At 40.4% G+C, this 27,890-nt stretch overlaps 1 protein-coding gene across 1 annotated transcript; it reads right to left on the minus strand.

Moving 5' to 3' along the window:
- slc16a2 (solute carrier family 16 member 2) lies at positions 1-27,207 on the minus strand. The gene is made up of 7 exons (XM_018699362.2): positions 25,555-27,207; positions 14,842-14,986; positions 13,657-14,155; positions 11,352-11,495; positions 8,950-9,178; positions 6,319-6,592; positions 1-6,218 (listed from the first exon to the last, which is right to left on the minus strand). Exons 1-6 carry the CDS (start codon positions 25,976-25,978, stop codon positions 6,336-6,338), a joined length of 1,698 nt encoding a protein of 565 aa, XP_018554878.1. The 5' UTR covers positions 25,979-27,207; the 3' UTR covers positions 1-6,218; positions 6,319-6,335.
- Positions 27,208-27,890: the final 683 nt, after the last annotated feature.

A 27,890-nucleotide genomic window follows, 5' to 3' on the forward strand; every position in this document is an offset into this window, starting at 1 on the left:
TTGTTTTCATATTACATCTTTATTGTTGGTTTAATAGAAAAAATGTGCCTCTTTTGATACAGATTCAAAATTACTTTGACAAAAACACAAAGAAATTACATTAATTTCTCTAGCAGCATGACTTAATTTCAGATCTTGTGACGTCACTGGCCTTGTTAGAACGTTTCATAAAATGACTAAAACAGAAATACATATTTATATATTTTTTTAAAAACAGATAGCTTTGTGGAGGGAGGACAGAAGCTGGTAGCTTTATGAAGTGAAGAGAGGCAATAGAGGTTTAACTGCAGCAACCTTACTGGAGGTTAGAGAAGGAAAGTTTAGCAGAGCCCTGCACTGAAATATTACTCATATTTCAACATGTAAGGCTGTGGGAAGGCCTGGGCCAAGCGGTGCCCTGGGACCATACACAAATATAAAAGAGAATATATAACCTGCAAAAGTTGGAATAGTTACAGCTGTGAAAACATGATGCCAACAGTCAAGATAATGCAAAATATGCATGAATAATACAAGGTTTCTGGAACATGTGGTGCATTAAAATGTCTCTACATGATTCAGGTGTGACCAAAAGCAATGAAAAAAAAAACATTATTTCACAAAAATTTTAAAAATAATGACTGGTACTGGCAACAGATTCTGGCTATAAGTGGTCTACGGCAGTATTTGAGTTGCTGACTGTCTTGCAAATCATACGTACACACACACACACACACACACACACCACACACACACACACACATATATATATATATATATATATATGGACCTTCATCTATGCTGTTTCACATTGTGTGGTTTCAAGCAGAGGAAAAAGCACAGCAGTTAAACAGTAAGCAGAGACTGAAGTCAGAGGAGCAGAGAAACGGCACATTGGAGAGCAGAATAACTAGACGCAATATTGTAATAGTGACTTTAAGACTTTAAGTGTTTTTTTTTTGTTTGTTTGTTTGTTTGTTTTTTCTGCCAGAGGAAAAGTGTAATGAGGCAAAGCCAGGTTGTGTTTTCTGGCAACTTGACAAAAGATATCAGCAGGAAATTTAAATGAATGCTAAATTAAATGAAGCTCTAGTGGAATAAAATATTAACAAACTGACTAAAAATGGAAATATGTGATTGTTGTATCAGAGGCTGTTAATACATGCAGTTATTCTGGTTCATTTGACCACTTGTTCTGGAAGAATGTAACAACTTAGAAACTAAATCATGCCTGCTAGCTTCATCTTGTGTGAGACAGGGTTTAACATAAGCCTGTCCTTATTCATGTGCAGCCTACTGTGTCGAATGTGCCTCTCTGTAGCTCTGACCTGCATACTGTATGCCACAGGCTAGCGCCGGCAGATGAACAACAACAAACACAGAAGGGAAATGTGAGGATTTCTCCATTTTGACTGTCAGGGAAAACAACTAAAAAACAACTCAAACTTTTCTAATTATAAAAACAAAGTCTTAAAAACAGTAAGTAGTAGTGTTAGTAGTATATAGTTTAGGTAACATAAAAAGGGGCTCTACTTTAGGTTTAGCTGTACCTGAAACTACTGCAGGCTACAGCTCTGAGCGCTACAGGGCACAAATGCAAACTTGGGAAGTCCAAGTGAACATTCATCATTTTAGAGTTTATACATGTTCAGACTTCAGAAAAGTGAAGTGGTCACAGGCAGTGGACCGTGAGCCCAGCAAATGCTGCATAGACAAGAAGACTTTGGCAAGCCTGGTTCAGCAGACAGCATGCAACCAATCAGATGCATTGTATGATTCTTCATGCATTCAGCTCCTTCACATTTTTAAACATTATATTAAATCTGAAGTAACTCAACAGTACTTCTTTTTTCCAGTAGTCATTGAATTTGTATCATTAAAACATCAACAAATAAAAATCAATTATTAAAAACAATAAAACAGTTTATGGTTAATCAAAAACCATTACAAAGCATATAAAGTACATATGTTGATACATGTCAGTTTACCTCTATTTGAATCTACAGTAGGCTAATAAAAAGGAGCACTCAGCTGGTTCTGACCAGAATCTGGGTGAGGCTGACTCAGGTGAAATTATGTAAGGAGGCCCAGGACTGATACTCACTACACTGAAAGCAACAACAACAAAAAAGAAATATAATGAGTAAAAAGTCACATTAAGATCAGAAAAATTCACTGTATAGGCTTTGAAGTTGTGTCTCAAATCTGGTGTACGTTCAACTGTAAGGCAGATTTGTTTTGTTTCCTAAATTGAGGTTACTGCTTAAATGTCTTTCTTTCTTTTTAGTCCTTGTCTCTTCTTTAAAACAAAAAAAGTGTTTCAGAAAAACGACCGTGACACTAAGGTGCTAGCTAACAAAGGTGACAACATATTCAACACAAAAAAACAGAATCAAAAAATCAGTTCACAGTCAAAGCAAACAAACAAAAAAAGCACAAATATTAAACAATTCTAGTAAAATTCTGTTGAGACGGATACGTTTCATGCATAGAAACATAGAAACACAATCAGCCTTTTGCAGCTGTTGTTAACCAAAAGGCTGACATCCTCAAATATGGCTGCCAGAGGGGGAAAATCCTCTGTAGACTTCTCATTCACTCAGTCATTCGCTAAATTCTGAGACTTTAGTGACATAGGCCTCTAGTTTGGCAGCAGTAAGCTAGTGCAACTTGTCAAACACACACTACACTTTGACTGGGGTAGTAACAGATATCTAAGTTAGTGCTGTGCAAACCAACAGAATATGAACCTATGTATCAAATAATTCCTATTTTTCTTATTTCTGTAAAAATATCATCTTTACATTGAGGGTGGATGCGGTCCAAATAACTAAAAATGTGCTGCGAGATGGGTTTCTGATGTGTCATGCAGTTCTGCAGTTTTTGAAAGCACCAACCTTCATAACACAAAAATAAAACCTGTAACAAATTTCACAGCTCTCCATTCTTCACTAGGCAGGAAGATACTGATTCAGTTTAAAAAAAAAAAAAAAAAAGACACTATAAATGAGTTATTTGAAAGTGACAAAGAGATGCCTCCTTATTTTGGAGATTTTATTGGGCTCAGTGTTTTTAATCATGTTACTGTGGAAGAGCTCCCTGTTTGGGTTAATGTGATCTGTTATGTTTTGAATTGGCAAATCTGATAATATTATCAAGTTAAAATGTGATGATTAGCTTATATAGCTGGCACATGGACAGCTCATGCAGCCCATTATTTTAATCACCCCTAACTTTTTTTTGTCTCTTAAAAGAAGCTGTAAATAGCGTCAACAGCTCTGCTGCCAAGGGAATTTAACACTGCCTCAGACAAATTAGAGGCCTATGTTTTTGCTTTCAAATGCGCTTTAAGCTCTTTGACCATCGTATGTGTCTCCACCACTTATGGTTACGTGTCTCCTCAATACTTCGTTAAGAACATTAGACATTTACATTTCAGTCACAGACAAGGGAAACAGGCTGTGAAGCAACAGTAACAGAGGGCAGGAATGATGACGATCAAAAACAACAGAGCAAATGGATGTGAAGGCAAAAAAAAGGAAGGATAATTCTAAAAACTGATTACGCACCAACTGTTAGATCAGATGGGGAATGGAAGTGTGACATTTCCACAGTTTTGTGGTACTTAAACGGACATTAATGAGGTTTATGGAGGAAGTGAGGTTGATTGAAAACAGGCATTTGGCAGCTTTGTGGTTTTGAGATTCAAACTGCAACACTACACGGAACAGAGATGTGATAATGAAGGATGGCTACGTGAATTGCTGAGAATTGATTGAGTACTGAGGTATAGGTGTATGTTTCCTATCCAGAACTGTTTGTCCTATAGCACAGCCAAAAAACTACACTCAGCAGTGAGGTTTGTGTAGCTTTTAGGCTCTAAAGTGTTCTAACGCAGAAGCCAACTGAATAATGGCAGTGAAAGCAACAAGAGGAATTGACAGAAAGGAATACGACCTTATCATCAGTGCATTTCCTTTTCCCAGTTCCCCTCTCTGCTATTCAGTTATGCATATAACCACAGTGTAACTCAAACTCAACTCATCTGTTTATTAAAGCAACACTACGCAACTATGTCACTTTAAAGGTGCTGTATGTAAGTCTTTGCTATCACTACAATGCCAACGTTAGCATTAACAGCTGTCTACTTACCTGTCTAGAAATGTTGCCAGTTCAGGATTAAACTACATTCCTTTTATCACCATGAGTAATCTATCAATCTTTTCTCCCACTTAAATTAGCATGCTAACCAGCTAGCTCTGTCCTGTCCTATCTTGTAGTCCCATATTGCCATAGTGAGTCACAGTAGCATCCAGTTTGCCCTCATTCTAACATGATAGGATGAAGAAGTAGCTCTGGGGTGTATAATAAGGGTGTATAATAACCTTTTGTCTTGTGAACGTAATGATAGCTGTAGCTCTTGGTAAGTAAACAGCTGTTAATGGTAACGTGGGCCACGTAGCAATAGCAAAACTTAACATATAGCACCTTAAAAGTAACAACTTCAAAATCCTTTTGATGGTACACTGTAGTAGAGAGAGTGGTGCCCCAAACATTTCAGTGTTGCTATAAAGTTCATTGTTCAGGAGAACTTGTAATCTAAGAGTGCAGAGGTAAGTGGTCCAAATGTTTATAAAACAGCAACAGTAACTGCAAACTGTCCCATCTTGAGGGAATATCTCAGTGAGGCTGTGACACTTTGTTTCATTACTGCTAACACAGTGAGTGAGACCCTTATGACCACACTAAAGCAGCAAATTGATTGGATTACCTGTGAGATGGCCTGACGAGTGCTTGGGCCATTTGGCAGTTTTAATCTCAGTAGTCCCCTTTTAGCAACAGATTGTAATATAGTAGTTTCATATTACATAACTTCCTCTACTATCAAAATGCAGATGCACACACAGACACACACACACATTCACGCAGAAAACTTAAAAAAAAAAAAAAAAAAAAGCCTTTTGTTAAAATGACATAACTCTATGCTACCAACAGCCATCAATCTCCCATTAGGACTGCATGATTTCAACTCCTTCCACTTAAACGAGTATACAGTGTGCACACTACAAAACTATTTGTGAATTATTTCTCAAAGTCATAACAAACACAGTTTATGCGGATTTGTCTAGCACCCTGCTAAAACCTTCAAAGGCCAATAAAAACTGTAGAGTTCAATTCTTGGAAAAAAAAAAGAACAAAAGCTGAAAGTTAAGGCTGACTCATGAGAAGACCTTGTATCAACTGTAGTGTTTAGTTTCAGTGATTCAGGCAGGAGATGCACAGATCACCTCTTTTAACTCTGACTGCATAAGTTAACCTGCCATGCGGCACAAAGTCACTGACCTATATTAAAACTGTGGAAAAAAAACACTCTAGGGCTCATGGCATATGAATCAGTGGACTCAACAGCTGCCATGATCGCACATCTGTCTCCCATGCAGGCGAGCTGGTGGAGTAGTTAAAGTGATTCTGCTCATAAGTTTTAGACCCTGGCTGTGAGAGCAGAGTGGTGCAGTGTGCGGTTGAGTTGAGGTGATTGTATCTGGTGGCTTATCTCTTAGAAGAGCTGTCTGCTACCTGCTGTGACATTTACGACAGGTACGGTATGTTTCTCTTGCAGCTGTCACAGCAGAAAACAGTCAAGCAAACCTGCAAATCACTCAAGATGAGCTTGTGTTTCGGCTACACAAACTAAGGAAAATGCATTGCGTTGGAAAAAATTAAATGCATGAGGTACTACGTAAAGAAATTGTGAATTTATCCCTTCACTAGTTCTTATCTTATATGCCTCTTTATCTATATGGAATATAAAAACAAAGCATAGTCAGTTTTTGTCATAGATATGACTATGCTTTATATTCATGACTATAAATATAAATATATATTTATAGCCATAAGTGCTGTGAAATCAGTAACTACCACTTTCAGTTAAAATCTCTTAATTTCGTTCCTCTTGGAGGTATGTGTTACTACAGAGTCCCCACTGATAAAGCAATCCTAGTTGAGACTGTGTTGTGCTTTTCCTCCTTAAACATTCTCTCCATCATCCTACCTGCTGTGTGTGCCTGCTTTTAGTCCTCTCTGTGGCTTGTAGCCAGAGTTGCTCTTTTCAACTTCTCTCTATATAAAACTAACAAACAGCCAATGAGGGTTAAAGCCAACAGGAAGTCCATGGTTGGGAGCTCTGTTTGGGTGGAGGGCAATATAAGGATGAGAAAAGGTGCTGGTGGGCTGAATCCCTGGGGAAAAAAAGCAAAAGGAAGGTAAAAGTTAGGAAAAACATGTGTTCACAGGTGCAGATATATGACATGTGCTGGATTATATGTAAATGTATGAAACCTTTTGTATGCTGCGACTCAGATGTGTGTCTCTACGTCAGTATAGCCAGGAAGGATGTCTCCATTGGAGCAGCTCTTGGGCTCCTCCAGTGGCGGCGCAGTGGGCAGCATGTGGGCGGTCGTGGACGTCTCCTCTGGTGACCCTGCTGCCTGACCTCGCTGGAGCCTGGAGTGTATCAGGGGCACAAAGAACAGCACCACGCCCCCCACCATAGGAGGCACCCCAGCCAGGGAGAAGGCCACCGTGTAGTTCCCAAAGTAATCATGTAGGAGACCTGGGCAGTGGCGGCATGGGGATACATATGTTATTCTGTCCCACTGAAACACAATATCTACTTCTTGATGTGACCAGTGACAGACAGGCGTCTTATTGTATTTCTCATCTAACTTGTGGAAAAAAGCAAATAAAATTCTACTGTCTGTAAGTTAAAAGTATTACAAAGAGTTTTTGACCACTTGTAGCATGATGCTGCAATATTTTAAGTGGGTCCCCATTTGGTTTGAACCATGCATACTGTATGTACAAGCATGTACAATATAGCATCTGGGCAGCAAGATTCATAGTATAGAGTGAAATTTCCTTAGATTTGGTCTTGAATTATTTTGGTTAATAAATACACTATAGCCTGTTTAAAAAGGTCAATTCGAGAAAGTAAGCTAAGTTCTATTCTAACCTACTAAGTGGCAACACAAGATATGGTCGCAATAATTCTGTCATACATTTCAATTTGATACTAATACATTTTCAAAACAACAAATCATCTTTAAGTATCTGAAATCATTTAGATCCATATTTGTTCCCACCAACACCTGGCACCCTGCCCTGAACAGTGGGAGTCAACAAAGAGATTGCACTGTGGTGATACAATACAGCACTAAAGCCTCGCCCTGTTTATTCTATGTAAATGTATATCTGCACTCTATATTTACCTGCATGTAAGCCAAAGTGAACAAGCTATATGTACAGCACAATGATAAAACAAGGTCAACAAGTCTAACACACTGAGCTTGTGACATGAGAGCAGAGGGAGGGGTGTGTGTGTTCATTGTTGCCTGTTGGGTATACATTCTTGCTCATGAACTGTACAGACTGTACAGAACAACATATGTCGATATAGGAGTAATCTCATTCAGACACTGAGGAACCTAGCTGCCTCTGTTTTGGATTTAGAGTATATTTGTTTTTTTAACAGTAATAAAATACTTTTTAAAATACAATTACACAGTGTATTTAGCTACAGGAGATAAAGTCTCCATCTATTTAGTCAGAAGGAAAACTGAGACCATATGCCAGAAATAACTACACTGTACTTTATGTCTGGATGCAGGCCTTTGTGTGTGCACACACAAATAGGGTAATCATTTGGCTGATTCAATGATCAACGATCCAATAGCATCGATCCAAAATGAAAACATTGATCAGACATTGTACGTATTGTAGCGTCCCTCACTAAGCAATCGGTCTGGAAACATTTTGGATTTTGGAGAAAGGACGGGTCTACTGACAAGTTGCATGCTGCATTTAAGCTATGCCACTTCGAGATAAAATACTCAGGTTTACATAATATCCTGTTGAATGGAAGTGATTGTGTTAAATCAGCAGATTATATTGTCTCATATCAATTGACTCAAATTGATTTGAAATTGTACCGTAGCAGAGTTTGTGATATCACCATCACCAACATCAAATCGTTGTCCATTGAATCAATATAATATCGTATCGCGATGACACTTGAGATTTACACCGCTACTAGATGCCAACAAGTCACTGACAAGAACTACAGGGAACAACAGGAGAGGGAACATGGTAACAGCAGTTTTTTTTTTCTCTAAGCTATCCTCCCCAAGGTCTAAATGTTTCTGCTGCCAAAGTGAAATACACATTCTCCATTCAAACATCAACAATTTTGTTAAAATTAATAAACTAGTCCCATGTGAGACCAGTGTTGGATCAACAGTTCAAAATAGCTGCTTTCTTTGCTAAATGAGAGTCTGTTGATGAATGTAACAGCTAGAGAGCATGAACATTCATCCAGACAATTACATCCAAACCACTGACATCAACCTCCACCATCCTGAGAGCTCCTCTTTACTGAGCCAAAGCCACAAATGGAAGGCAGAGTCTTTTGCAGCAAAAGCAGTCCAGGTATGTGTCAGATATAAAAGTGGTTGGCAACAACAAGCCATCAAATGAATGGTCTTCCCTGAGTGCTCTATATACTCCTGTTAAGAGAGAGCTGGAATGAGAGGAGGGGAGGCAGAGGAGACAAAGGAAGTTGAATTCTGAGATCTGACCCTGTATGTACTTTTTTTTCCCTCAGGACAAATCCCTGGAGACAGGCTGCAGTTGGCTACGAGCCCAAACCTCTCCAAACACAATTTGCTGTACAATCTATCCTACTGTGCATTTGTCCCACTCCACTTTTTTTCTCCCAACATTTTTTCTGCCCTTGTTCAACTGGTTTTCTCTGCTAATATCAATCAACGTGTTGCGCGCTGTTGCTGCCAACATCCTGAAGTCAGTGAAAGGAGCCAGATCGCTGTGCCTTCCCTCTGGATTAATATGCTGTATAAATCAGAGCTACGTTGTAACAAACAAGATTTTTTTGTTAAAAAAGACCCTGCTTCTCACCGGCGATGGGTGGACCCGCTGTCATGGGAAGAGCCATGAGGCCTAGAAGGTAGCCTATGGCCTGCGAGGCCTGCATGGGCCCGACCAGCTCGAAAGCTATGGGAGCCATCATGGTGAGGAAGCAGCCGTCGCACAGCCCCAGGAACACACACACAACCACCAGCCCCTCGAACACCGAGCACTGGGGAATCATTATGGACATCAGGCCCAGAGCCATGAAGGACACGACCTGAAACAGACGGAGAGAACACAAGCTTTCAATGTGTTTATAGTCTGTATTCATTATGTACTGTACTGAAAACTAAACTAGTGTTTGCTTACTCCCTCATTTCTTTAATACTACCAGAGGCACCGATGAGGGCAGAGTATTAGTTGCCTCATTCTCTGTCTTTGTTGTCCTTGCTTGTACAGCAAAAGAGTACACCCTCCAGCTTGATAAACACCGACATATTTAAGAGGGAAAAAATGTGGTAAAAATGTAAAGGGCAGAATCTGACACAAGCTAACATGCTGAAAGGTGCAGAAAATATTTTCTCTGCCATGAAAATAACTTCTTTAGATTACAGTACAGTACAGATCATTATAGTAAGAGTTATGTGGGTATTAAGGAATATATACGGCTGAGGAATTTCTATACATCTCAGTCACATCATCTGTTCTATAGGCTGAGAAAGGTATTTCATATCTGTGTTCTGAGCTTTTGCCTGTTGACACTGCCTGCCTGTACAAATCTAAACAGTCATATTATGCTGAGCTCAGAGCTCACAATTAATACTGTGAACTGTGAATGAGGGTTCTGTGCCTTAACAATGAGCTCAAGTGTTACCTTAAAACCCTTCACAATTACCATATTGTACAATAAAATACGGTGAGTGTTCAGCCCCAGATGAAAGAGAGTAAAGAACAAGCCTCTCCATTTGTAAAAGACCCCTACACAGCCAGTGTGTTTCTTTATTTATGACAGCAGGAGAGAAACTATTGAGCAGCACACTGTTAACACATTCTCCTTTTCAACAGAAAACATGATCTCTGCCCAATCTAAATGGCCAGTAGTGTATTAATATCACACAGACTTGCACATCTTAAACATGCATGTCATGCAGTTTCAAGGTTTTACATTATTATTAATCAGTCTCCGACACTGTATCCTCTGTTGAACCACATGCTTGATTAACAGCATGCACAGTGAGTGTGCTGCTTATGGCCAACGCAGCCAATGGATTATGTGTACATTTTTAATCCGTAGGAAGAAATGACAAATATTTGTATTCTCCTCTCCAACTGCTCCGAACTGCTTTTCTCTGTTCCATTTACTCAGGACTGAATCCTCCCTATTATCTAGGCAGGTGATTCTTCCAGCATTCTGGTTCTGTTCTCTATTCTGGCTCTGTGAGTGTATGCAAATTACAATATGTTGTAATTATAATAACATATAAAATATCATTTTCTTCCTTTTGGTTTCAGATTTTTTTTTTTTTTTTTTTTTTTTTTTTTACAAAAAAAGAGATGAGACAAGTGATTTACAGAGCAGATATGAATACTGTGACAGAAAAAAAACATTAAACAAATCAGATCCTGGGCGTTCACTGCTCATTTACTCCACTGACACGCATTCTGCTGCCCTCTACCCAAGGCCTGCAGAAAATGAATGGCAACAGACGGCCCACAGTGCAACAGTGCAGCTCTGACATCAGTCTCCCTCTCCACCTCTCTCCATTTCCCAGGTCAACTGACATGACAGGATTCACATCTTTTTGATATCATCATTTTAACTTTACCATTAATACCCAAGAACGCTATGGTAGCATCTGCGTCATGTTTATCTCCAGTCTAATAAGCCAGTAACATTACTGAATCACTCTGATTGCAAATAAAAATAGCTACTGTCCTGCCTAGTAACACTAAATAAACATTTTTAATTGAATAATATAATAGAATGATAACTAGATTGGCACTCAGTAGAGTGCATACCCCAGCCAAGGCCTAACAATCCTACATGTCTGTCCAGCTCTTATAATAGAGAAAAGCATCATGGAACCATACATTATTTTCTGTCGGAAAATGTCTCAATCACATTGATAAAGAAAGTGATTATAAAATTACTAGATCTGCCTCTTTAGCTGATCTACAACAACATTTTCTTGGTTTGTCCTTGACCCATGCCCCATCCCTCCACCTACTTTGGTGCAAATCCAATGCAAATTCAGTACTTTTTGCGAAATCCTGCTGACAAATAAACAGACATGGGTGAAAATGTAACCTACTTGGCAGAGGTAACAGATATTTGGTTCAGTGTGGTGCCATGTGTCTGAAAAAAGAGCCTTAAAACACAAACGTTAATAGTTAACTCGAAGTCTTCTATTTTAGGTTAAAGTTAATGTGCAGATGTTTAATTTCCTCACCTGCATGTAGATCTTTTTAAGACCAGGTATGAGGTCGCCAATCTTGCCGAAAGCAAGGCGTCCCACCCCAGATGAAGCTCCTATGCACACCAGGAGCACCCACTCCTTCTGGGTCCCCTTGAACTGCTCCTTCACAAAGTTCATCTGAGACATTAAGAGAGAAACAGATACCATGCTGTGTGAGATTTGGCTTTTTGTAGCAGTGGATAATGTGACCGTGCTGTATTAGAAACACTCCACAAGCTGCCAATAATCAACAAGCTACCACACAACCTGCTGGTGAACTTTTTCAGATGTTTTTTTTTTGTTGTTTGTTTGTTTTGTGCTTTGTGCCTAAGAAGTAAATGAACTCAGCAAATGGGTGTGCATTTGGTGGAGTGGCTGATTTAAACACCCAGAACCTAAAAACCAATAACAAAATGTCTTCATCCACAGACTGTTGGAACAGCAGGACAGGAAGACCCAACGCATATAGGTCAGACCCTCCCACTCCCCTCAGTCCTGACCCCCCAATTCAGATCCAAAACATGAAACCGCCCTCTGAAGTCTTTCCTGAGCATGCTGGTTCTTGTGAAATATTTGCTCTGCTTTGAAGGCCTCTACATTCATCAATGGCCATAGGATAGGCATGTTTAGGGATACAGAGAGGCCATACAGGAGAGGTTTCCTGAGGTGGTTGAGCCAATACAAAGGCCGGGGCTGTGTTTACATCTGGGCCCGGGCCTGAAACAACAGGCCTGACAGAGGGAGGCCGGAGCTGGAACATCCGACATCTGGATAGAGGGAGATCAACTTCACAGGTCAACGCTGCAGCTTTACACTTCATCCTCATCCCTCACTATCTCACTATCTCACACCAAAGTTGGTCATAGTTCATGTACAGATTTTGAAAATACACTCTAGCTGACTTTTGTACCCTAACCATTACAGAATGCAAAGTGACTGCACTTCGACTTAAAAGGGATGTGACTTGTTTTCTGATCATGATGATATTAAAGAGACATTTAGTCATACCTTTTTGCAGTCAAAAATAATGTCAGTTATTTTAAATTTATCATAATTATTATTAATCACTAGCTTTTTAATCATTAAAGAAAGAAAAATAAGATCTTTGGGGGGATATCAGATATACTCCTTTTCCTCTCTGCCCCTGCAGGGGTGTGCCTGTGTTTGATTGACAGGAGCTCGCAGGCTGAGCTCCAGCAGAGAGAAAGTGAACAAACTTGTGCTGTGGTTTACAAGCCATAGACAGTGTATTGTCAGTATTGAAGAGTGAGGACCATGCCTGCATCTTAACAGACTGAAGTGATATTTGCACATAAGTTGAGCTGATAATTAGCTATCTAGCCTGCAAACGTTTTCCCAGTGAATATTTGTTTGGTGGCTTGTTCAACAAGCTAACTTGCAGGATAAGTGAAAGCTAATCTGGGTTGGTGTTCAAAGTCTGTGGCTCTTCTCTGCTGTGTAGAAAGCCACTGTCTAATAGAACAATTTAATAAACATAACAGGGAGCTAATAGTATTAATGCAAAGATATAGAGTGCCATCATCAAACAATAAAATAAGAAATATAATTTTCTCCCTTTTTGGTTTCAGATTTCTAAAAAAAATAGAACATCAGACAAGTGATTTACAGAGCAAATATGAGTGCTATATCAGCAAAAAAACATAAAAGTTAATATCAGTTGGACTTTAAGAAAGGGACACTTAGCTTTGACCTAAGAAACCTGGCAGCTGATATTATCACACTGATAGAAACAAATCAGATCTCCAGCTTTCACTGCTCATTTACCCCACTGACATGCATTCCACTGCCCTCCACTCAACGCCCACAGAAAATGAATGGTGTTAGACTGCCCATCAACCTCCCTCCCTCTCCTCCTCTCTACATTCCCCAAGGCAGACATGATCATACAACTCCACCTAATCAACACCATAATGCTGTTTATATAACCTTGTAATATCATTAAAAAGGTCACAGATACATACCAAAAATTCCCAAGAACGTTATGGTATGTATTCCATATTAGGGAATGTTTTAGCACAGCTGAGATGGATGGAAGACTTTAAAGGACACAGAGCTTAGTAACTACACACAACCTTCCATTAACATCTAAAACACAAAAAACAAATATAAACAAAATGTAACATGGCTTGCTGATTTTACAATGGTGAAACTAAGACAGGAGACTTGAACTGTAACTTTTTCAAGATATTTGTACGGTCTTGAGCTTAGTTGACCTAATTTAAGTAAAGAATACACAACATGTAATTCGACAACAAGCATGCCCATGAGCTGTTCTTACCAGATGGACATATGGCACAAAGTAGCCCAACACAGCTGTAGCTACTCCAAACGCCCACACCCGGTACGTCACGATGTGAAACACACGCAGGTTGAAGTATTTCCTGAGCCCAGCAACAACCCTGCTCCACCTGCTCCCACCCTGAGCGGTAGCACCCAACTGGGTTTGGGGCTCAGTGGGGCCAGGCCCCATCTCCGGCGGTCCCATGCCTCCTCCAGCAGGCAGTAAAGGTTTGAACGTTAGCGCCAGCAGGGCCTGGACCAGCATGAAGAGGCTGAGGATCTGGAAGGTCCTGCTGAGGCCTAGAGGTTCCACCACCTTGTTGAGGAAAACTGGTAGGCCCATGGAGAAGAGGCTGGCACCAGCCGTCACTATGCCATTGGCCAGGCCCAGGCGCTGGCGGAAGTAGTGGCCAAGGATGACTAATGAGGGCTGGAAGGCAAAGGAGGAGCCGCAGCCGAACAGTATGCCATACGTGAAATAGCGAAGGCTCAGGGAGCTGCAATAAAAGAGAAAAAACAAAAGGAGTAAACTTATGAAAAAGAGAGAGACAGAAAGTGAGAAGATGCTAAATGGGAACAGAAAATCATAATTCAATTATTATGTGACCATTATAATAACATCAATAATAGCTCCTTATGCAAACAAGTAATAAAAAAATTATTATGATCATTTAGTCAAAGACATGACACTAAACACAGAGCATAATTAATTCAGGCTGCTCTTATTAGATTTATCACAGACGTAAGCAATAGTTTTTCTGGGAAAGAAACTGATGATGTCTGAAAAACCCAGAGGGTCATTCAAGCAAATTTACTGCAGTCTCACAATCCTCAGACTCCTCTTACTTTCTGTATGAAAATAAACAAATAACCTGTTTTTAACCTGTTTCCCAAAGTTTGACTGTTTCCTAATCCAATATGCTGAAGGGAAATACAGTTGGAACTTGAGAAACAGGTTGACAATCTTAATTATCTTCTCATCCAGATAATTAAGAGACTTCAATCCCATTGGCATGCAAGTGTTACTAAACAATCTTCCATGTTTTTCCAACAATGCCAGGTATTTACTTTTCAGAAAAAATAAGGTAACAGTAGCTCTGTGACTAAATTGTAATGATAACACACCAGAGGCACAACCTGGGGAGAGAAAAGTGATGTCTTTAAGAAATTAGCACTAGCTTACTTTGCAAAAGATGTACTGAGCAACCCTATGAATGCCAGTGCCGCCCCGCTGACGGCTGTCTTCCTGCAGCCGAAGCGGTCGGTGAACATGCTGACCACAGGTGAACAAAAGAAGATCATGCCCATGGCCAGAGCCCCGACCCAGGCTGTAAAGGAAGAGGAGAGGGGAAAGAAATCAGCATCAGTAACACATGGAAAAGATGTATGTTGTGGGTTAAGATAATCTTAGACCTGTATTGTGCTGTATGTCAAGCAAAAGTCAAATGTCATCAAAATCAAGACATCAAACATATACAGGATACAACAATGTGTAATACAACTGACATAAGGACAATGAGGAAAAATGAAGTAGCTTTCCTGCATGGAAATAATACACTGAATCATTTTGTCATGTGCAATCTTTCACCAGATTCTACAGTTCTTGAAATCCCCTCACCACACAACATATGGAGCTGGAGGACTTCCCTTTACTATTACTATTACTGTTCACTATTATATGGTCAAACAATTGAAGTGTGTATACAGTCCCCAGTTGGAACTGAAAGTACGACAAACTAACAAACATTGTTACAGGGAGAAAGATGAAATAACAAAGAATTAAATGAACATTTTGTATATATAATTTCAACAAAAAAGACTCTGCACAAGTCTTTATGTTTGGGTTTGTTTTACTGACAATGTTCCTGCACCTGTGATCTCATTGGAGGTCAAAAGTAAATGTTTGCTTTGTGTTGAATCTTGTACTTACATTGCCTTGTAGGCATTTTATAACTCAGACAACATGAATACCTTGATGTCATGTAAATGTCAAATATGCAGAAGTTTAAAAAAAAACCTCTGTATGCATTACACAAGTCTCTCCTCTCAAGTTTCTGGGAAACTCCACCATCTGATGTGACTCGCTATTGATATAAATTTATGTAATTCTGCTCTTTATTGTGTCTTCACTTGCATCATGTACATCAGACACACTCTATAAGATTTCTCATGGTGATTACAGGGATCAAAAAGTAGATCAAAGCGGATAGTCCTGGCCCTGTGGTGTAATATCCATCCAGTGTTAAAACATAACGAGACAGAGTGATCCAACAGAGACACTGCGTACCCTGAAGTACAAACAAACAAATGTCTGGGTCCAGTCTCCTGGGGAGCAAAGGTAGCTTTAATGTCTACCATGGTTTCTGGCTGTGGGTCACGCTGATCCACCACCACAGTGGGAGTGAGACCAGAGAGACTGATAAACAAGTGAATGGACTGATTTACTGACTTAAACACATGTACATACACATACACACATAGCGTACACATGAAACACAAGTCCTACAGCATATACAAACACTCTTGTTGTTAACCGAACATGCTGTACTATATATGAGGGTGGGACTGCACCTCGGCCTTCCTATAGTTTATTTATTCAAATGAAACAGGAGAGAGCAGCTTCTGCTATTTAACATGCACTTCATGAACTCCAACCATACAGTAACTTCCTCTACAAAATGTTCAACATGACTTTCATCGACAGAAAACACTCTATAGGTCTCTGCAAAAGCATACCTCAGGGCATGTACCAGATACTTATATCTTCAAGTTAATTTCAACAGGTCCAACAGCAAAATGGGATAATGCTATATGGTTGTTGTACTTGGCCTCCCAACACATCTCAACCTAAACACTATACATAAAAACATATATTACTGAGGGAGAAATCAGGGGCAGTGCTGCATGAGATCAGATTAACCCACTTTACTTAATAAACCAGAGTTGAGGTTTGGCTTCCGCATAAGCACCTTAGAATTACGACTGCACAGTATTGTACCACTGATCTACAAAGCTAAGAACCACTCTCCTACTCAGTGTGCTTTAAACTTCAGATTGTCTAACATTGCCTGTAAGCCTCTACCCAACACCTTTCTGAGGTCTCAATCTGTTTTATTATCGAACACATCGTAAGGGGAATATCTGACTCTTAGCATCTAAAGTGCTTTGCTTTGCACACTAGCTAGTTGCTAGCTTTGTCCGCCTGCTATGTGATTCTGGGCAGGTAGTTTTTAGAGCTTTTTCACTGAAAACAGTTGCCTGCTGTGGCTGAAAATGACACTAGTCAGCACACTGAGAATGGATCAAGACAGCAAAGTTGCAGACCATAAACCAAAACAATCGTGTTTAGAGTAACTGCAAAGTTGGGTTTCAAGTTTCTCTTGGTTGTTCACAACAACTGACCCTTTTCACATTACATATAGTCAGTTGATCCATAGTTGTGAATGTTGTCTACATTTGAATTACAGCAGCTTTGAATATACTGAACTCATAACATTCCACAACTAATCATCAAACAACAATGTTAGGCAAAAATCATGTTATGCTGTGTTACATATTTATTCTGTTAAGTTCTTACTCCATATTTGCCCTGGGGGCTGAACATATGGCTTTCCAGTATGGAAATAAGCTGAAACATCGCCACAATGCAAAACATTAGACTGCTCTGTATGGGCTTTGCATACAGCAAACTAGAAATCACTCAAAAGAGTGCCAACATTGTCCAGTAATCTCTACAGTTAGGGCTCATGTACTGTGTAGATGACAGAGCATATGCATACATATATAGAGGAAGGTTATGTTGGTGGCAGCACTAAGGTGAAGGCCATGATAGCCATTAAATGATCCTCATGATTATAGTGGCGTCCCAGTTCAGTGGTGGGATCCTTCCGAGGACGTGGTCCACCAGAATAGCCTGCAGCCTTGACAGTGTGTGCACAGACATACTGTATGGCATACAGTCAGAAATAAAACATACAGCCCTAAAATTTAATCACATATGTGCATAGCTCTTAAAGTTAATCACCCAAAAAATGCTTCGCTCAAAACCCCTGACAGAATCAGGTCGATTCTAGTTTGGTTTTTTTTCTTCCCAGTCCTCTGGTGCTTTGAATCTCAGATATTAATGGCCAGTGTCTTGCGTGCCTCTACTACTGGGATCGCTTTTGCCTTCACTGGTATTTCTCCAGCTTCTCATATTCCTTCTTATTGATGGTGCTGTCACTTAAGACCACTTTCCTATCTCTAGCACTACTTTATGTTCCTCGTCCATTACCACTTGTCCAGTTGGTTTGTTTTGAAGGACCACAGGATATTCACTCAAGTCATTCTCAGTCAGGCAGTGTGGTGTTTCTTTTTTTGTATGCATGCTGCCTCTGCCTGTATCTCACAGCCTCTCTTAACGGTTCACACTTGGCTGCCATGAGCTGTAAAATCTTTTACATTCAATCAGGTTGGTCAGTCTAGTCTCCTACAAGTCCTGGATAACTAATATTTCCATAAGCTTGTGCCATATGCTTTTCCCATATGCTCTTCCAACACTGTTCATATTTGGCTCTAGACGTGTCTGCATTTTATATGTTGCTGCACTGCCCTATTCTGTGCAGAATGAGGAGTATTATCTATTTCCATAACTGAACGACTGGGTTGGTAGAATGAGCAGTGGCAGCCGCTATGGCTGAATAGACTAAAAAAGGCAGGAACTTTGATTTTAGTGATAGAAAATCCAAGGAATTATGTCACAGTGGTGGAATAAATGTGTAACTCACAGCAGTAACACTTTGCACCAACATGGTCAGAGGTAAAATAACAAAAATCATGAGGATTACAATTACGACTTTAAACCAAAACTGTTAGTTCACCTTTGTGGTCTCTCCCTGACTGAATATTTTGTTACAGGGAGATGAAACCACAGAGAGACAGTATAGTGTGGAACAACATGCTGAACGGAAAGGAAAACAAGGGCAGGCAGCATGTTACTGAGGACTGGGGACACATCCTTCAACCATTTACCCAGCAGAAAGAACACAGTGAGGGAGAGTGAAGCAAAATGAAACTGTGTGTGTGTGTGTATGTGTGTGTTGGGGGTAGTGAGGGAGCTTTACAACAATCCCTCTCTTTACATGAACGATGCAGTCTGACAGCAAGACAGAGACAGAGAGACGCTATAGGACCCATCTGTACATTGGCGGAACAAACTTCTTGCGGCAAGAGAAACACTGCTGGATTTTTAAAGAGGCAGTGCCATTTAATGCAACAAAAGATTTACCCAGGCTTGTTAACATGCAGTACACAGGACAACTATGTGTTCTTTGTTTTGTGTACTATATATGTTGTTTTATTGCAGAATAAAACCAAACCATGTGAGAAATAATTCATACCATACTGAATTTCTATACACGTTTGAACTTGTGATTTTAATTACATGTCAAATAAGTCACGTATGAGTACATAGCTGAAACTATGTGCTCATAGGTGACTCAGATGAGTTCAATATAGATAAGATAGATAAGATATACTTAGTATATAGAGTTACTGTGTAAATTTGTTCTGGACTCCAAAAACAAAAACACACATATCATGTCATATATTATGTAATAGAAAATCCTATAGTGGGTGAAATAAACTTACAATATACAACAGTTTGTTATATATATCCAGATCTACTAACAATGGCGAAATACTACACAACCCACACGGCCAGCAGCTACATTACATAACATGTCATAGGACAGGAGTTCAGGTCGCAGCACTGCTTGATAGATATCTTGCAAGCCAAACAAACCAGCTTTTCTATTGTTGTGAGTGTACTAACACTGAGTCATTCATGTCATTCAGGTCTTCTCACTCCATTTAAGACTGATGTGGTTGTAATGGAACAGTTACCTCAACAATGGAGCCAAAGATATAAGCTGTGTACAGTGCACAGTAACTACAGCTTTAGACAGTGACACCATATTGTGTTGGCTCTTTATTCCAGGGCACTGAATTTAAAATGAAACAATGAGGACAAATTGCAGCTTTAATTTGAGGGTGTTAATATTCTGATCAGCTGATCGGTGTATGATTTATAGCTATTTAGTCCCTCAGACAGCAAGTAAAGCAGGAAGTACTTTCAAAGAAAACTGTTCACAGTGTGCTCTGTGGATTATCCTGAGTAACAAAGACATTGTTCCTGGAAAGACATGTTGCTACTGATGTTTTCAATGCTTTGAGCCAAAACCAAGAAAATATTATTCACCTCTAGTGTATTGGGTGGCAGCAGATCCAATGTGCCAAAACAATCAAATGACTGTCCAAATGCTTTCTGAAGGCAGTGTTTGTGCGAAAAATAATTTTCCATTGACACAGGGAGGAAATATTCTATCTGCTAAACAATGCAACATATTGTGTTTGCAACTGTCTTGGGCACTCGCCGTTAAAGTAACAATAGCCGTACATATTTTTGCAAGATTAACGGAAACGCAAAGGTACACGACTATGGACTTGGTACGGAAGCCCATTCCCTCAAGGCTACATAAAATGCCCTCAGCAGGTGCTTTGGGTGGACAATGTGCTGTTGTATGACATACGTCATTATATCATTTCAACTGAAAAACACAGTTACAAAGCTACACTGTAGAAATCTATCAAAATTAGACACAGAAATTCATTGTGCCTTTTTAACAGTGTACACTAGCCAAAGACTGTAGCAGTGGGTAGCTTTAAAATGTACATTGGGGCATTATAAACAACAAGGTCAGGTAGCAAACTAAGTGATAACTTAATTTTTATCATTACTAAGAGAGGCAAGTGTGCAAACTGTTCACCAGAGCAGAAACCTGCAAATGTTCCAGTTGAATCCTCACTTAGCTTTTTAGCTTATCCTAGCTAATTCCTCACCAGGTCGCCACCATCAAGACAAACTTAACCCTCCTATATGTATATTACTGGTTATACCCTTCATGAGTACACAATAAGAGCAGAATCTTAATTTTGAGAGATTTGGTTTAGACAAACAAAGGAAAGCAAAACAAGCTAATGAACAACGTGGGTAGCAGATGACCAGCACAAGTAGCAATGCAAGCAAACGATGGCAAATGCTAATACAATACAGATATATAATATGAGTTAATACTACACTATTGTGTCAGAGTTCCTCATGTTTTCAACAAAGTGGTGCAACATAAGCTACTGTTGTGTAATGAAAAGGGTATTGTGCTAATAAATCCTTGTTTTAGCTTCAGTTACCAAGCTGGCTAGTTACCATCCAGTAAATCAGGTCAGACTGCAAAGTTTGCAGAGGATTGCAGGTGTTAGACAAAGTCATTTGAGGGATCAGCTGTCACAGATGTGTTTGGAGCGTTTTCAAACAACTCAGCCTCAACCCACGAATGTCTCTGACAGCAGGAACCTCTGAAAGATCCATGGGTTGTTTACTTGGTACCACTCGCTAACAATCATCAATTCCTTCAGATGTTTACTAGTCACGTCATGCTCCAAGCTAACAGTATCCACTGCTGTGCAATCCACTTGTGTTGACACTATTAATTATTCAAGATGTAGTGTATGTAAGGATTTATATTGGATATGTTGAGCAAAGAGAACAGTGTAGCAGCAGCAGTTTGGTTTTTCTGCCTATACTAGCTTGCTGATACACTGATACACTTTCTCCACTCCCTTGTGTCAGCAAGGGAGAGTCTGCTTTCTTCTTCCATCATTATTTCCATTTGCACCTGCTGGAAAACTGCCTAGGAATAAATACCATAATGATGAGCCTGCATTAAACAAAAACAGTTCATCCTTGTGTTTGATCTTCTGTATATACCTGCTTGTGTGTGGAGCACTTTAGAGACTCTGATCTGACCTGATCCCATTCCCCTGCCCTCTGGAATGCCAAAAATGCCACAGTACTCCCTGATCTGCCAACCTGGGATTTCCAGCTACCTTGGTGATGCTGAAGAAATCTGGGGCAGCAGAGCTACAATGCAACACTACAGAGAGCACAGTAGTGTGTTAATGACTGGAGAAGCAGCACAGTCACCTGTTTGAATCTTGGCGAGAACATTCTGTTCACTGTTGGCTTTGAAATGTTAGCAGCCACTGAGCGTTGATCACATCTGATACGATGAAAGAGAAATCTCATATCATATTTCCTATCTGATTGTTAATTTGAAGCCTACAGGGATGCTGCAGTTTCCTCCACCATTGAATGGGTGGAATGGGACTTTTAAAGAGCTGCTAATTCAACACAAATTTTATTAGCCTGTGTTTCAGTTATGTTTTAGAGTCCAGAAACATTTAGAAAAAGTGATATTGATTTTACCCCAATACTAATGTCTGCCAAGCCAAACAACACAGAGATAAGGTTACACAAAGAGGACAACACTTAAGCAATTTTGGAAAATTCCAGGAGCACGTACCAGTCTCTGCTTAGATTTATTTGTATGTTACCACTGTTACTGCAGCCAGTTTGAGCTATTCTGAAGCACTGTATATGATTTAGAGTGTGTTGATGTGGAAGTATGGAACAGAGCCCTCAGATACCTTACTGTTTTCCAACTCGTGATGCTAAAAGGCTGGTTTCCTATATGCAAGCCTAGACCCATGAGCCTATTTGTGGTATGTGCATGTCGGTTGTACATTATCAGTTTATTTTCAACATTTAATTTAAAACTCTCTCAACGCCCAGATGCTGCTGTCAGTAAGATTTATTGGCTTTAGAAACTCCTTTACTGATGGAGCAGTGCTACTAATGGAGCCTGAGTTTCATCACTCTTGCCTTGATGTCTTTGCACAAGGCACCAAAATTCTCTTAGAAAAAGAAAATAATTTAAAAAAATAAAGTTGATATTTCTCAGTAACCTCCTCAGCTCTACATTTTGTCACAATATGTTTTGATGAGCCTCTGTTTCTTTGTCTCATCACAGCCCTCCTCATCTGTCTCACACTAGCGGCACATACAGTAGATGGAAATTGTTTCAGGGATCAATGAAAAATTAATCACTTGCTCACTCAGTCCCTTTCTTCTGCCCCTTCACACACACACAGACCCAATTTTTGCAAACTCTGCTGCAGCAGAAACAGCGCTGCAGTCTCAACTTCTCTCCCATATCTGCCGCACCCATGTTCTATCACACATCACCTCTCTCATGCGGGGTCTCACTCCCTGCTGACTGTGAAAGCACCACAGTTCTTGTTTTTAATTTTGAAGGAATGTGTGTACATTAGTGTAGTTGTGTACTCGCACTCGGCGCACACCTTGACATACCAGCAGTTTTTGTGCGCGTGACCACAACAGGGATGAAACCTCTGATCGTGCCATGCTGTAATCAAACAAAACAACACCATCTGCAAGTCATAATCCACTCACCTCTCCTTTATTACATATATATAAATAACATATAATAAATAAAAAGGCAGTTCTGATCCCCCACCTTGTTACTCCTGAGCTATTCTGAAAATCTCTTGTTTACCCCTGAAGGCTTAATAAATAGCCAGCATAACCGAGTCTGGTATAAAGACCTAATGGTAATCTCTAATCAAGATTTAATCACATCCCAATCTTTTCTTGTTGCCTTACCGTCCTGTAGTTTTTGGGGGGGTTTTGGCATTTTTCTCTGTAGTTTTAAGATGTTCTATACATGTGATTTTAACATTTGCTGTCTGCACTCTCTAGTTCAAAAGGAGCCTTTACAACTGTGACTACTGTAGTTAAGCTGTTCTCATCTGTTTTCTTCTGCTGCTGAGGGGAAAAGGTCAGGACTCAGCCTACTCGTTTAATCCTTTCACATATGAGAACAACCAAGAATTAAAGCCAAGGAACGGCTGGAGATGAAATCCTTACCAAGACAAAAAAAAGGAGGAGAGGGGTGGGGTAAACATAAACACCTTGATAGCAACAGCCCTCTGTTGCGTGCAACATATATGGAATATCTCAAGTTTCACATGACTGTTGAAAAGCAGCAACCAGTCATACTGTATCTGTTTTCATGTCCCTGGCTCTCTACCATACAAAACCAGAATGTAATGTGAGGCTGCTCACAGAAACAGCAGTTTCGAGATGACAAGGTGCAAAATACCATTAAAGATGCTTACATAATCAACTCAAATGAGCTTGATCATGTCTGAGCCTTTGGTTTATCCTCAATCCTCCTGTGACTGTCTTCATGTCAATGATAATTATAAAGGGTTGAATTTGTTCCAGGGAACAGTCTAAGAACCATAATCCCTTCCCACATCCTGACCTTAACCTTTGCTGGTGATTGTGGAATTTGACAGGAAGTTCAGGAAAATACCCACTCCTGTTACATGCTGCTCCCCTCCTCAAAAAGGTTTCTTTTCACTAAAATTGGGATAGGTCGGCGGACTGCTTTTTACACCAGCTCCCATTCGGTCAGGACTGCTCTAGGAGAGGGTCCAGTTTCCCACATAAGTACTCATTTAGTCAGTACTTGAGGCCCAATACAAGAGGCAAGTACTCTTATATGCAGGACACAAACCTCCAGAGATCCAGACCTCAGAAGTGCTCCAGAGACAAAGCAAGAAAATGTCAGTTCCTTATTAACTATTGATGGATCATCAGAGGACTCAGAGTCTTTGTTCCATGGTTTTCAAACTTCATCTAGAGGTTGATTTATGAGCATAAAACAAGACTGAACTCTCTCATTCCTTTAAAGTAACATCAGTGATTTCTATATTAAGATGGATTTCTTTGTCTGCCTCCTCTCCTGCCTCCCTTATTACTCTGTATCACAGTCAAGACTGAAGCATCCAGTAAATAAAGAGATATTATCTGAACATATATCAGTGAAGGTTTGCGTTATAACCCTCAACAAAATGATTTGAACTAAAGCATGCAGGGAGACAGAGGGGTCATTGGCCTTATTTTTGTCATGTACACCGGAGTCACGGCCAAGTCAACAGCATCTTTATTACGTCACAATCAATATCAGTTCCTGGAATTAAATTATCACGAGGTCTTTTAGTCTTCTTATACAGTTCGTAGCAGAAATGTCCCAGATTTGAATACAGCATAGGGACATTGTCACATGTCATCCCCCTCTCTCTCTGTCTTTGATACAGTCTAATGAAAGAAAACCCCAAAAATGAAGGGAAATAAAAGATGAAATGTTAAATATTTCACATTCTGTGGAATATTTACAGGAGAAAAACTTCTGAGTATTGTTTTGCATGTCCCACTTTGGAAAAGCAACTTTAGTCACGGTCTTTAACTACAGCATGGTCACAGGTTTACAGAATGTCCATTGGTACATTGGTACATTTCTATAAGTTTCAGCCCTTAGGGTAGAGGACATTATCAAAGGCCCATTTGTGACAAACCGAAATGGATTTGCAGAGACTGGTTAATAGAGTTAGAATAACAGCGGTGTTAATGAATAGATGGCGAGTCCACTGTTGGTCATTGAACTGCCTGTTAATCATTTAACATAAGTGATGGTGCTCTCTAAAACATGGAACTCAAACAAGGGGTGACGGAGGGTCATTTTCAGGGTGCATTAACACTCAATAAACAAAAATAATGCAGACTGTGTATGTACCGGAGAGGCACGTGTGTCACTTGACACGATGGTTAGTGTGCCGCTTTAAGTGCAACGTAAACTCACTTGAACTCTGAGCTGACCTACATCCCCTTTAGACTGATATAGCGTGTGGCATATATACACTATAGGAGCCTGTTATCACGCTGCTGTTACTTATAGAAAGATATTTGTTTTTGTCACGCTGGCGTTCCCTCCTGTCATCAGGCAGTGGAGATACAAGTTTCCCTCCTTTTAATTTTTCATATCAGTGATTGTAATCGAGCGTGTACCCAGTACAAAATGTACTTCTGTCCACCAGTTGATGTGCTGTTTGATCTCACTGTCCAGCTCACCTCGGCGGACTTTACGCTACTCACCCACTTTGAACTGAGACGTCTTGTCTTCGGGATCTGCGTGCTCCTTCACCAGCATCATATGCAGGATGCCGAAAGAGTTTTGGATCCCGAAGATGGACCCGTTGCACCAGGTTGCGGCGAGAACCACCAGCCAGCCGAACCCTCCCTCGGGCGGGACGAATCCGGCTCCGTGGCCGTGCCTCTCCACCTGGACCCCCGCGTCGGAATCGGAAGCCGGGGAGAGGGGCGGCTTGCACCCGGCCTTGATCAGCTGCGCGGTGCTGTCCTCCTGCACGATTTTGCACTCTCTGCCGGCCGCATGATCATCCTTGCTCCTGTCCGCTTCTCGGGGAGCATCTCTCTGCTCCATCTGGGGATCCGCAGCCGGCTGCTCCGTCCGGCACACTCCGCTGGACGGCTGATTGTCTAACCCGTTGATCCCCATGCTTTCTGATCTGGTTGAGAGGTTACTGTGGGCTCTTGGCGCACATGCATGAGATATAGGTCACTGACATAAGAGCACCGTTTTGAATAACAGATTGGATTGGCTATCTGTCAAAATGTACGAGACAGTCGGTCTTTTACTGACAGATGAGCCTCCTACACGCAGCCTGTAGCCCAGGTCTGAGCGTCAATTTCAGCGAATGAACTCCAACCTGCAGACGTTAAATGTGTCATTCTGGTCGGAGGTCTGTCTATTTCCAGGAATTAGCAGGCACCGCCTATTTCTCCTTTTAATGTGAGTCCGTGTTTGTAGGAGCAGCCTATAGAGACCCACACCATGTATTTACTTTTGCTGGCTTTCCTGCTCGGTGCCAAACGCGAATCATCAACCTGTGAAAACGTCCGTTCAGCCACGACACCGTATCGTCCCGTCACGCAGCCCGCACACGGTCCGCAACATCCCCCCGTGGCAAAAGAACTGTTCCAGCGCCCCTCCTCTTTCATCCGATATCTTCACGCAGTGTAAATGTGAAATAGGTAGGCCCGTGTGGGACCCGGAGGCTGTCTCGACTCCTAAGTGTCAACACGGTTACGGCTGTCATTCAACCGGTCGCCTCCGCCTCCTTTCCCCGGCGGATGGACGGTTGGGACCAATGGTGGAGCTTCGGTAAAGCTACGGTACAGTGAGTGGGACGAGTTTATACTTCGTGTCTCGTCGGATTCACGTAAAGACCCGAGTATTTCTCGGAATGGACGGGTAACGACATCCTGTAGTTATACGCCGAAGGCAACATCTGTCATGAATGTTTTTCGATTTAGGCAGGTTTATAGGATAAGCGGGCGTGTAGCTACACGTTTTCATCATGGAGGGAGAGGGTCTGCTGTTGTTTACTTCCGTCCAGCCGTTAAAGATGTCTCTCTACACTGTTGCACGTTGAAAACTACATTGGTTTAGATTCAGTGACGGTCAGAAGCTGTAAGCTATAACCTTACTGTGATTGAAACGACAAAGTATTTAGGTATTAACAGTCAGATACGAACAGACAAGTTAGTTGGTCCTTTATCGCGCTGTATCGCGTATTTTAACGGCTTCCTGTCCCTTATAGGCTACAGTACGTGATGTTTCCTGTAAACACTGTACTGAGAGTTAAAGGCTACTTCCAGGTTCCCGCCCATTTCTGGTCTAACCAGCTAAAGTTGGTGTCTTATCTCCACTGGTTCAAGATATGTCCAGTAACTAAATAAGCTGTATTTACTTAAGTACTTATACTTTTCTTACTTTACACATCTACTTCACTATATTTCAAAGAAGAATGTGGTTGTACTTTTTACTCCACTGCAGTTATTTGACATTTGTGGCAGTGACTGAAGAAACATTCACATCCTTTTACTAAAGTAAAAGCAATACAACAATGTTAGTGCACGAAGTTCTGCATTCAAAATCTTACTCAAGCGTAAGTTTATGATGATGCAGAAAAGGCCTGTGTAAGTTGTATGTAATACATTAATGTGTAAGCAGCTTTTACTTTTACAGTTGTGTCTAGGTGGTTTAATCTACATCAATTCTGCATGTTTAATAAGCATAAAATTAAAATTCAGTACAAATATATTATTTAAATACTGTAATTATGTAAATGTACTTAATTCCCATTACTGCATATTTGAGAAACTAATCATACTGTATGTTTTACTTGTAACTATAGCTGTGACATAGATGGAGTGGAGTAAAAAGTTAAATATTAACCTCTGAGATGTAGTGGAAGTACTCACATAAATTACTTTACAAGTACCTAAAAAAATTACTAAAATGTACTTTCCACCACTGTAATTGAGTACGTAATCACTGTGGTATTTCAGAAAAACATCTGAATTCTTCATAAAGCACTGACAAAAACACAACATTTTGCGGGCGA

The sequence above is a fragment of the Lates calcarifer genome, linkage group LG8, assembly GCF_001640805.2.
Source record: "Lates calcarifer isolate ASB-BC8 linkage group LG8, TLL_Latcal_v3, whole genome shotgun sequence".
Taxonomy (NCBI): Eukaryota; Metazoa; Chordata; class Actinopteri; family Centropomidae; genus Lates; species Lates calcarifer.